Source organism: Dermacentor silvarum, chromosome 3, assembly GCF_013339745.2.
Source record: "Dermacentor silvarum isolate Dsil-2018 chromosome 3, BIME_Dsil_1.4, whole genome shotgun sequence".
Classification (NCBI taxonomy): domain Eukaryota; kingdom Metazoa; phylum Arthropoda; class Arachnida; order Ixodida; family Ixodidae; genus Dermacentor; species Dermacentor silvarum.
In genome coordinates this window covers 56,810,383-56,822,820 of record NC_051156.1, presented here as the reverse complement: position 1 = coordinate 56,822,820, position 12,438 = coordinate 56,810,383, and the positions used below count along the sequence as shown (strand labels likewise).

The 12,438-nt window shown below is 50.3% G+C and overlaps 1 protein-coding gene across 10 annotated transcripts in view; it reads left to right on the top strand.

Annotated features, from left to right (window-relative positions):
* Positions 1-12,438, top strand: part of LOC119444370 (fatty acid synthase-like) — a 648,066-nt gene that overhangs the window by 168,993 nt on the left and 466,635 nt on the right. For all 10 annotated transcript variants that reach the window (XM_049663304.1, XM_049663305.1, XM_049663303.1 and 7 more), the window contains exon 9: positions 5,865-7,089. In XM_049663304.1, coding sequence (XP_049519261.1) covers positions 5,865-7,089 — 1,225 coding nt within the window. The remainder of the gene's footprint in view (positions 1-5,864; positions 7,090-12,438) is intronic.

Below are 12,438 nucleotides of genomic sequence, written 5' to 3'. Positions count from 1 at the left end.
TGCTCGTGGGTTTGTAGACTAACAGTTCGGACTTGGTCGCCGAGCACATGAGCCCTCGCAAATACTCCTGAAACGCATCTACTCCCGCCTGTAGCGTTCACTTGACGTGACCTCCCGCGGGAACCCAGAGGGTGATGTCATCCGCGTAGAGACAGTGATACATTCCTTCTACTTGTGTTAAATTCTCGGGTAGCCCGAATAGAACTAAATTAAATAGTAATGGTCATTTAACGGAGCCTTGAGGCGTGCCCGTCGGGCCCGTCTCAAATTCCGACGATTCCTCGTCGCCGACGACAACGCTAGCGCGTCTGCCTGTAAGAAAATCTAGAATGTAAATGTATGTTCTTCGGCCTAGTCCTAATGTTTTAACTCTTTAAAATCGCTTCGTGCTTAACGTTGTCAAAGGCGTTTTTAATAGCTAGACGGAGAATCGCCTTGGTGGAGCTGGTAGTGTCGTCTACGATCTGGTGTTTTAGCTGAAGCAATACGCCCTGTGCGTAGAGATTGCGGCGGAATCCCAGTGAGGTGTGCGGCAACGCGTCGCGGTCTACGAAAAAGTCGGTCACGCGGTTGAGAATTGCGTGTTCCAGCACTTTGCCGACGCAAGACGTGAGCAAAATCGGTCTGAGATTGTCGAGCGTAACTCGCTTGCCCGGTTTAGGTATCGTGATAACGCCAGTTTCCAAGCTTCGAGAAGGGAGCCCACACGCCAGCACTCGTTGACGTATGTCACGAGTCGAGACACTGACTCGTCGCTAGGTTACGGAGAGTCTTGGTAACCATGTCAGGGCCGGGCGCCGATCTGGTGTTAAGCTCGAACAGGACTGTCCGAATTTCTGCTTCGCCAAATTCCGTGTCTAGTTTCTCCTTTGCGACGCCGTCGTATTCGGGGTGTTGGACGTTTTTGCCCGTATTAAAATAATGGCCACGTATTGCATCGAGGAAGTTATCGCCTTTAAAATCTCTTACTAGACTACGAGTCTTGCGGCTTTTAGCGGCCCGAGTCTCTTTGGGATCTAAGAGGTGCCGAAAGAGGCGCCAAGCACTCGCCCGCTCATCTGCCACTCGAGGCCGTTGCACGTGTCTTCCCACTGTGCTAACAAAACCAGCGTCCTGGCAGCTGGGAGGAAGTTGACCACTCCCCCACCTGGTTTGAAAAACTGTGGTGGCCGCTTCTGGTGCAGCACGTCAAGAACGTGCTGTGCCAGGAGGCATGAGCCTACCAGGAGGCCCGGACTTGGGCTTTAGTTCCTTCGGGGCTAATAAATGTTATTTCTCTCTCTCTGTCTCTTCCCACTGTGCCTTACATACTTGCAGCGCGTATTCTTGGATTTCCCTGTCTAATTGTGTGTGCTATGCGTTTGCGCAACGCCCTGTTATGTCTGGAATTTCCACCTCTTTAGGTGTGCTCGCTGTGCTTCCCACATGTGTAGGAGCCTGCTCTACGGCGATTACTTCGAGGTTCGCCTAGGGCGGAACATCGCACGTTGCCGCGTCTACCTCCATTTTGAGCGTCTCGGTCCATTCGTCTATATGTCCGTAATCGCCTCGTCACCTTGCCTCCCTTCTTCTCGTTTCTTGCCGAAAAAACATTATGGGGTTTTACGTGTCAAAACCAGTTCTGATTATGAGGCACGCCGTAGTGGGGGACTCCGGAAATTTGGAACATCGGGTGTTATTTAACGTGCACCTAAATCTAAGTTCATGGGTGTTTTCGCATTTCGCCCGCATCGAAATGCAGCTGCCGTTGCCGGGATTCGATCCCGTGACCTCGTGCTCAGCAGCTCGACACCATAGCCACTGAGCAACCACGGCGGGTCGTTTCTTGCCAAACGTGTCCCACTTGACGAGCTTGAGTTTACAGCCTTAGCTTTCAGGGGTAGTCCTACGACCGCCCGGACCCTTGTCTATCGTGATCTCGATGAGCGAGTAGTCGCTCCCCAAGTCCTCCTGGGTATTTCGCCAGTGCGCTGCGGTCACGTTCGACGCGAGCCCAAGGTCTGGTAGCGTGTCTACGCTCACGCTGTTCCTACTGCGTGTATGATCGGCGGGGTTCACGATGAGTTCAAGCCTTTGGTCTTACGAGTCTTGCCAAAGGTGTTTGACCTTGGGTGTTTCTCGCGTGGAAGCCCAGGATCCGTGGGGCGCGTTAAAGTCGCGAGCAACAAGCAGAGGCTCGCCGCCGGCGGCCGCGCGCGCTCCACAGAGGAGCTCCCCGAATCGGTGCTGCAGCGTGGGTTTACTGTATGCGTTAAGGACGAAGAGTCCTCGGCCGCGCTTAGGAATTAATTCTACGAATACGTGAGGTATTTTTACGAAGGCAAGTTCTCGCTGCGCCACAGTGACGTTAGGTCGAACGAGCACGGCGGTGACCGGAGCGCCGACGATGAGAGCCGCACCACCGCCGCATTCGGTGTCGTGATATCCGCCGCGTGTTATCCGCGCGTGATATCCACCCCGTTTCATTCTCTACCTGTTGTCCGTCGCGGCCGCGTCTATGGCTTTGTAGCCAGCTAGTTTGACCGGCTCGTTTGTCTTCTGTAAAAGGATCATGCCCGGTTTCGTCTCGCGGCTGCGTATGAATTGCTGGAGATTACCCCGCTTTCACCTGTAGCCCCGGCAGTTGCACTGCCAGATTGTGTACTGTTGTTTGCTGGTGTTATTGTGATTGTTTTCATGCCTAGCCATGGTGATGCTAGTGTTTAATTTAACCCGTCGCCATCAAGGCGACTTGGTTGCATGCTGCGGTGGCGTCTCTACGTCCGTCAGCGTATTTTGCTGCTGCGCATTCTGTTGTTGCTGTCTAGCGTACGGCTTGCTCATCATTCTAATCGGTCGGCCCGCAGCTGGCGGGAGCCTCGCTTCTATGTCGTCTATGCGCGCCGAGTCAGCCGAGTTCGCGGCGAACAGCTGTATCATTTGCTCGGAAAGCTTAGCTATCGCGTTTTTGAACATTTCGTTCATCTGTGTCGTTTGTGTTGCAAAACGTTCGTCGAGGTTCTTCGCGATGCTATCGACTGGTTTCTGTAATATCTCGTAACGACCGCATCGCCCCTTGCGGGACCTAGTGCGATCCCTTTCGCGGTACATGTGTGGTCCTCGCGTTCATCCACCGTCTCCACCGAACTGCTCTCGTCGTCAGTGTCCATAACGGTCGGCTCGGGCCCTGTTGGAGTCGGCGATCGAGGCGCCGGGGGCCGATGTATCTTCCCTTGTTGTTGCTGCGGTTGGCGAGAGAAAAAAAATTGGAGGATGCTTAGGCTTCGCCTTCAAGAGTGGAACGCGATAGCATTAAAAGATCCCCGGCTGCTTATTACCGGCAACTGCAGCTTTTTTGTCCAACTTCGCCTCCGCACGTGGCGATGATGATGATGATGATGATGATGATGATTTATTGGCATCCCCTTTGAAACGGGGCGGCGACAAATAGTCACCTAGCCTGCACGATTTAATCAGGTATACCATACATGTTCTTTATCTAGCATTTTTGCCTACCTCTCATTATTTTTCTTTTTCAAAAATTTACCTTGTAATGCTGCCTATGATTTTAAGAGATCAGGTCGTATCCATCTTTTCCCTGCTTTTTTTCCACCAGTACTCTAATCGTCTCTTGCTGATCTCTACGGCTGATCTGTTTATGTTTCCTTCCACTTTAAACCCAAGCGCTTCTGGGAGTTGCACGTTACCTACGGTTCTCGCTGGGTGGATCCCGTCGCATTCCATTAGGATGTGCTGAGTGGTCTCTGGATCTTTACTGCAGCATACACATGTCTCATCTAGTTCCGAATATTTGTTCCGATATGCTGCCGCGGAGGCGAGCGCCATCTGGATGGTGTTATTGCAAGGAAGTTACCGAGGGCGCGCCGCTGCATGAATTGTAGAAATGCTGGAAAAGGGGTGTAAGTTTGAGTTTCGGCGTAAGAGAATTAAGTTTTCTCGTATATTCAAATTACAGTCTGACGCTATCACGTTCGTACGTTGTGGTTAAGTCGTACTTTACAATTTTTCTGACGGATTTTACTTTGATAAATGTAATTTTGTTAACTAACGCCTTGCGCCACGCGGATGGCCTGCGCGGTCGGGTAGGTTCACGATTATTATTTCCGCCAACGACGCCGACGCGCCCACATCTAAACCGACGCCGAATTTTCTGCGACACGGGCCCCTTAAACGGGACCTGCTCCTAAACCACTATTTATCGAAGTGGAGAAAGACATTCAAAGTGAAAAAAAGGCTATTGAAGAAATACTTTGCTGCAAAAAGTACTTCAATGCGTTCAGCAGAAGTGGAATTATTCACAATCAAACAAAGCTTCCGCTGTGCTCTCCCTTCCTATTTCAATGCCTTGCACTGCGAAGGCTAAGGCCGAGTTGGGGAGGGGCCCCAACGCTCTGCCATCGAAAGGTCACCGTGGCGGGCAGTTCAAATTTCATTTTGGATGTTAACGTAGACGCTGGGACTTCCGATTTTGATGCCTACGACGCACTAAACATTAGCCAAACGCGATTTTCCACATCGAGTTAACGTAGACGCCACGGCTTCCCATTTTGTGCCTACGACGCGCAAAACGTAAGCAAAACGCGGTCATCCAGAGCCAGCAGCCAGTGGACTTGTGGTGGTACCCCGCGGCGGCCGCGGTGTAGCCGACCGCAGCGACCAATAGCAGCCGCGTATTCAAATGTGCTTTATTGCTTAATAAAGCTCACAAAAGAGAGTGAGGATCATGGCTTCTTTGAAACGAAAGCGTTTGAGAGAAAGGCGATTTCGCGCTCCTCTTGCGAGCTTCACGCACCGCCTACGACAATAAAACTTGGCTGAGATGTTCACAGCAGCGTATACTACCCGCGGACTATGTTATTTCACCAAGCCCGACGGGTAGTTCAGGGCCACTTTAACGCTGTCGCGTTAAAACCTGCCAGCGAGCGCAGTATCGGAGGCCATGCTCCAACCTGACTGCGCGTTCCCCTCCATTTCTTGTGTGGCGGTTTTCGCACGAGCGAACGTTTCATACGGGAATTGTTTGATTGCTGTAGCGATAACTGCGAAAGCAAACGTGTTACTTGCTATGTACTATAGCCAGTAACATGACTATAGAATTAACATGGCGAACTTTACGGAGAAAACACGCCCGCTCATGCTATACAGTACACTGCACGACAGCAAAGGGATTAGTCACCGCGAACCTAACCGTACATTGAGAGAACCTCCCAGTATGACGCGTCATAGGCGCCAAAGTCGGAAGGGCCGTGTAGTTGAGCATTCATAATCCAATTTTAACGGCGCGCCAAGGTGTCGTTCAGTAGGCCGAGCGACATGGAGATTGCCCTTTGCGCCGTAGACGTCCCAGTGCAAGGTATCGACGAAGCAGCGGGAGCATCGCGACGAGGATCAAAAGCGATCTTTGATTGCCAATAACTACTCGGTCTGCTGGATACATTGAAATATTTTTCATATAAAGTATTTCTGAAATTGTCTATTTCAACTGCAAATGCATTTGACGGTTTCAATAAACACTATTTTAATGCTCCTTTAAGAGGCGGCGTGCAATGAGAATCTCGTGACGGCGGGACCGTCAGATTTTCTTCAGTATCGTTATATTAAAACGAACGCATGCTTGCCTGATGGTACAATATGCTTTCAACATCATCAATATTCTTAAACCTTTGTAAACACATAAATGAATAATGCATATGAACAAATCCTGTCCTTTAAACAAACTATTGATCCCTGCAAATAAAACGTGTTTTTCTTCTGTTTGTTTCGCGGGAAAGTCAGTGACTATATTCTAATCAACTGTTGACATTGAAACGTCTTAGTGCTTATAACTTCGTCTAAGGATTGCTGCGTGACTATTTTCTTTGCAGGTGTAGGTTACGTCTACGATAAACGCATGCGTACATGCCGTTCCGGAGGCATCATTCTGCAAGGGTTAAAGTGCAACACCGCTCCACAGCGTGTCACGGAAGATGTCATGGTACTCAACGAGTACGCATTTGTGCCTCATATAGACAGTGAGTATACCAGGCAGAGAAGACAGGCATACCTCCAAGAATACATTGACGCGTGCAGTGGAGCTGCGCAATGCATACTACAAAACTACTGCGGTGAAGAATCCGAATCTCTCGAAGCTGGGAAATGCATTTACAATGCTTCGGAAGAGGTAAAGGAATACAACCTAAAAAATAAAGCGGAGAATCAGGGGCTGCTGAAGACCCTCACTTCCATTCAAGAAGAAATGAACCGTTCCGATCTCTCGCTAGTGCAAATCATCCAATCAGCTATGGAGGCCTACGAGAAAGAACTAGAAAGTGATGTCATTAGGACAGCTCTGTTTGAAGAAGATCCCTTGAGACACCTTCTCGATGTTGTGGTGGAAAACACTAGCGCCACGAAACTTGAAGTCTGTGAGTTAGTCACCGGAAAAAGTCACTGCATTCTGTCTTCCCAGTTTACTCAACTTCTTGCTATGGCAAAAACAAGGCTAAACGTTGACTACACTGTCGCTTTCCCGTCTGACATTAACTTCACATCGGTGAATGTTCCAGAAGGAACCAGTTTACTTCATTGGGATCCCTCTGCAGTTCCGAATAAAAAACTGCCCGAAGCTGACTTGCTTGTGGCATGCCTTACCACGTGGGGATCCAGCCAGTTAGAAATTCTAGCTCAACAACTTTCAGTGCAAAGCAAAAAACAAGGATTCATCCTGATTGCCTTGCGCACCGCAGTGACACCTGCCGAGCAAGCTTTAATGTCTATGGGCTGCATTCAACTTCAAGTACACAAAGAAGACGACGTGGAGTCGTTTTTCAACTCTTATGGGTTCACCGTCATTGGTCTGAAATCAAATAATTTCACAACACTGCTGCTTCTGAGGAAAACCAAAGGTATTCTCGAAGAAGCGAAGCCTGAGGTTCTCGATGTGTCCAGCGACAACTTTCATTGGATCGAGGAGCTAAAGGCAAAAGCGATCGAATACGAGAACATGCCAGACGGACACACTCTTTGGCTGCTCGCTGATGACAACGATACAAGCGGCATCCTCGGCTTGGCAAACTGCCTCCGATGGGAGACAGGAAGAAGGCATCTTAGGTAAGTAGTATAACTACATCGTAATGCACCCTACAGTCCCATAAGCATTTCAGGTCAAATTTTCCTCATTCTAATTTCAAGCAGAAGTGAACGGCTGCTTTAGCGTTGAAACACAGTCGTGTGAGAGGGTTAACGGAGGGAAACTAAAGGGAGAGGATTGCTAGCCCCTCAAACTCCGCAACATCTTCCACATAAGAGTGAGTGAAAATCAGGTAATAATTTCATTTTCATTCTCTAATATACGCCTTAATCGAAAAACGTCCTGTCATTACTTGTGCGCTAATTATAGCAACATGTTCCCCTTTTCGTACGCGGCGTAGCGAGTAAGTCACTTACGGGAATTTCGATGTTCTTAACCTACACAAATTCTGGCTGCGCTGGGCAATCTAAACCATTTATGAATTGCTTTACGCTTACAGTAAAACATTCTGTGTGGGATCCATTATTGCACTACGTTGAGAAACCCCAGGTGGTCGAAAATCGATGGACAGAGTAAAGTTAGACGGATGCCGGCACACGCCTTCATCCGTGTCACTTTTACTCGGTCCCTCGATCAGTCCGATACGTCAGTGTTTACAAGCACCGCACAAGTCCATTTGTACGCTTCCATCTACCTTGTCCGAACGCTTTAATGCGATTGGCTTTACTAACGAAGTACAGCTGTTCACTTCGATTGGCTGCGCTACTGTAGTGGCTGTAGAAATGCGACTCGATGCGCCACGGTCGCATTAATTTAAATGTGGCTATTGACAGCGAGATCGAGCAACGTCGCCACCTGGTGGGTACTGACTGAATCACGGATAATGTGGCATGGTCTCCTACATTCGCGCGCGCCGGCGGGTTTTTCTCCAGCCATCCCAATCGCACGGAGTAATTTCAAAGGTGGACGTGGCCGGCTCCTCTTCCGCAATGCGGCGCTCGCAACCGAGGGCTACTAATGTCCCTGTACTTTTTCAAAGGTAGCGCAAACTCCTCCTCTCCGCACGGTTTCCTCCTCGCCCCTCCCTGTCCGTCGCCATTAGTCAGCGAAGCGCGCGGCCGCTACCGCCCGCTTGATTTCGTATCGCATGCGGCGCGTTGAACCGCTTGCTTGAAACGCGACTGTTCTGGGCGCATTTTCACAAGGTTCTTCGTATGTAAGATATCTACGTAAGATATGTAGTACCTTCAATTATTGGTACAACGTGCGTTGCTCAGACGAGGAAAACGAAAGGTGGAGCAAGCCAAATGCAATCCTAAGCAGTCTTTACTACTGCTGATTGTTTCTCGGAATCGAATGGTGTACCTGACGTACTTACAAAAAAAATAGCTACATCAAACTATACACACACAACAGGGCGGAGACATTTATATGCTAAATACCATCAACGTGTCTTTTTTATTTCCGAAATGCATCCGCGCGCTTTTATTTCCCCCTAGTTATGTGCCTTGGTTCCCGTGTGTGCGCGCGCTTTCTGCGTTTTGCACTTTAATTGGTGACTCTTCCATTATGCTCATTTTATGAGAAGTCATGCTGGCATTCATATTGCCAAAATGCGCCCTTTTGTTCGCCACAGAGCATAAACCGGGACTTTTTTTTTTTTACTTAGACGTTGGCTGATGGGGAACTTGCGAACGCACCTACCTTAATTCCCGCATTCATCACTAACTGCGTGAGAACAGCGATCGAACCTCCTTCAGTAATGACCTCCCTCGGGGCAGTCAAATTTCTTTCTTCCGATACGGTGGAGCCATATCGCCCGCTGTTTGAGGTTTCGTTGGCCACGAGGAAGCGCAAAAAAATTATTCCATCTCCCGCTAAGGGGAACCATGTGTGGATGCGAAGCAGCAGTTAGATGGTTAGCTTGAGCAGGATATGGTTTCGCGGCAGCGGCCCGAGCGCTCATCGCGGCGCTGCACAAGAGAGAGAGTGAGGCGCGCGCGCTCCGTCCTTTTCGTACCGCGGAACTACCGTGGTGCCCCCAGCGGAGTATGCAGCTGTCACACCACCTGTCGCGGGCGCCGCTCCGTAGAGGATTCGTGAGAAGAGAAAGGGGGGGAGCGTAGGAGAGGAGATAGAGGGGGAGGGGCGCGCATGCGCTGTGGGGTGTGGGACGCCGCGGGAGGGACGGACAAAGCCCCCGCCATAAGCTGCTTCGTATCTAAAAGCTTGCCCCCCTTGGCAATGCTATTCGAACATCCAACAGAACAGCAAGTCGGCATCGCGCTGCAGCCGAGGGCGTCTTCAAAAATGTAAAAAGCCTACGCTCACGCCCAGCGCACGTGTCCCGGTGTTTCTACGCTCACTAATGGCGCCATTTTCCCACGATAACGAAAGCCGCACGGGTTATCAGTCACGTCTCAAGTCTCGTCCAATGGGAGAGCGGAAAATGGCGAAGAAGTCAGGAGAGAGGTAGAGGGCCGGGAGGAAATTCTCCTGTCCTATTTGAACAATGGTTGGCGCTACCTTTGGAACATACAGGTACATTAAGGGCTACTCTTGCGTCGGGGACGCTTTCAGGCGCTCTGGGCCACGATTTTGAAGCGATGCATTATGACTCATTCTATACTAGTCTTATCATCCACCGCTCACGGCCGGCGGATCCCGTTGATAACGCGAGCGTACCGTCGCTCTGACCACTGACAAAGTGCGATAAGCGTGAAAATGCATTATTACCGGAAAGGCATCGCTACAAAATACCGGCCCTGGTGATGTTGCTGCGGCTTCGATGAGGCGAAAAAAGAGTACTTTTGTATGTACATACTGTATGATCTATGAATGATTTGGAAATGACAGCTCAAGGTGTACGAGGAGAAAAGTGCATGATGGAGCCTATGCATAAGCGCGCTGATTTAGGTATTTGTAAAGCGAATATTTCGACGGTCACAACCGAAATATATTTTTTTTGCATATGGTACATTCTAATTCAGCTAAATATTATTGTAAGCAGTTACGAAATTGTGATTGTGTACACAAACATTATCAGTTTGATGTACAGCACATGCAGGGATGACAAGCGACAAATATTCAAGAAAAATGACGCCGTATTGAACATACAACGAAACATCTGATTTTCTGTGCATCAGAATGTCCAAAAATCCATCATAAGAATGAGCATATAGTGAGCATGGGGCGCGATCATCAACCGTACAGCTGAAATTACGCCACAGAAAAAATAAAATTTAAATGAAAACTACCAAAAAGTAGTAAAGCTAACACCGTTAGATTACGAGCAGCTCACTCGATTGAGTTTTTCCCTGACGCTGTCAGGTTTGCTCGCCAAGATTGTACCGTAAGAGAAATAGTGTGCGACATGAATACATTGTCCAATACCTTCCATTAATCAATAAATCTGATACAGCACGAAAAAAAGCATCAAGTAAATGACGCCCGACCAAATTACGATACAAGAGATCTGCTGAAAATCCGGCTCACATCATGGTTTTGGAAGACCAGCGATGGACACTGAACTTTTCGGAGTTCCAAGGCGTCTTCACAGATGCAGCAGGAGTACTAATCATGATACAAATTGCACAAAAGCATAGGTGTGCTTGTAGCACGGCCCGTGCACAGCGGTGACATTGAAATTTTTCTCAGTTGCGCTGAACGCCAGCGCCACTTGCGCACAAGGCAACAGTGCAAACGCTCTGTTTAAGCAGCATACGCGCGTTACAATGAAACTCGAGCGCACACTGCAAAAGAGCGCTTACTGAACTGACCAAACTCGGCACTCGACAATGACCATGTTCGGTTCTCGCGAGGCCGGCGGTGGAAGCGAAAGCGAAGGCGATACTCGCATAGTGCTTCGCGAGACGCAATGTGTCATGTGCTTCCCATGTGCGAGAAGCACTGTGCCAAGCCTCCGAGGCTTCCCATGTTTCCCTTCCGAACTCTCTCCATCGTGCCGCGGAGGCGCGAAGAGTGGACGCACATTTAGGAGCAGCGCGAGAAGCAAGGGGCAGGTAGGTGGGGTGAAAGCAGTGGTGGTACGTCTAGTCCACGGTGTAAGAACAACAAAAAAACCCGCATTTCCCCGAAGGGGAGTATGAGGAAGTGCGAAGCACGGGGTGATGCTATGAGGGGGCGCGCGCGACTAAACTGCAGAGCCGAGCGAAGGAGACGGCAGCGAGAGCACGACAGACGCGCCGGCGCCACACACACAACACGTGACGGCGGAGCGAAACACGCCAGGCGGTTGGAGAGGGGGTGAGCGGTGGGGAGAGTACGCACACGAGGGGCTGCTACCGGGCGAGGAGGGAGCTGTCAGCGCGAGGGGAGAGGTGGCGGCCGAGGGTGAGTGCAAACCTAACGGGGGAGAGGCACACCAGCTGCATGGCGCCGTGACGTCACGGCGCGGAGAGGGTGCGAGGAGCCGGCGCGGCGCGCGCAGCCACGGCGCGGAGGCGCAAGCTGCACAACGCGCCGTGACGTCACGGCGCGGAGAGCGGTGCGGAGCCGGCGCGGGGCGCGCGCAGCCACGGAGCGGAGGGCGGAGCGCGCGCAGTCACGTGGGGCGTGACGTCGCTGCGCCGTTGCTACAGACGCTCCTCTCCGCTCCTCGCGCCGTTGCTAGGGGAGAGGAGGAGGAGCGCGGATGCCGGCGGAGTTTTCGGGGTCGCTTAAGAAGTGCATTCGCACTTAATATACTTACACCGTGGTCTAGTCTGAGCGTCGGCGGCGCTAGACGCATCCGGAATAGAACTACAGGCGCGTACTTAAAGCTCTTCTGTGCGTCCGCGCATGTCTGTGTGACTACGAAGGAATGGGGAAGTTCAGCGTAGGTGCGAGCGTTGTGCTGCCTATAACGCGGCGGGGGTCGCGCCACGTTATCGTATTCTAAATACCGCGTATATTAAACACAAGACCTGAGTCACAACCGGTTTCAGGAGGCAGAATGCTTGGAAATCTGTTCGTAGGTCGCTAGCCTTCATTGCACAGCGACCTACGAAGGTGATAATGGTGTGGAACGCTAATGGCTTTATCGTTGAAACGTGCTTCTTGTTACACACGAAGTAGCCCTGCTTGGGTTTGTCCACCTCATCAGTATCTCTGCGCGATCAAATATCGAGGCGATGTGTCACAGAATGAGGACCGCAGCATTCACCGACCACAATTAGCCCAATGCCCATCCAGACATCTCTTGAACAAAGAAACATGGCAGAACACCCCCATTTTCCCCCACATCAAAATATTTTTACTCCGCGAAGAAGCGAACAAGAATAAAAAGTCGTAATACGAATTCGGGCGAAAATGTGTTTTCAATTAGCTCTGTTCGCAAAACAGAGCAGTTGTCGTGCGTTCCTTCGTATGTTAGCCAACATAAATTTTGTAAGAAAAATTACCTTCGGTGCACTTGAAAGATCTGTGCG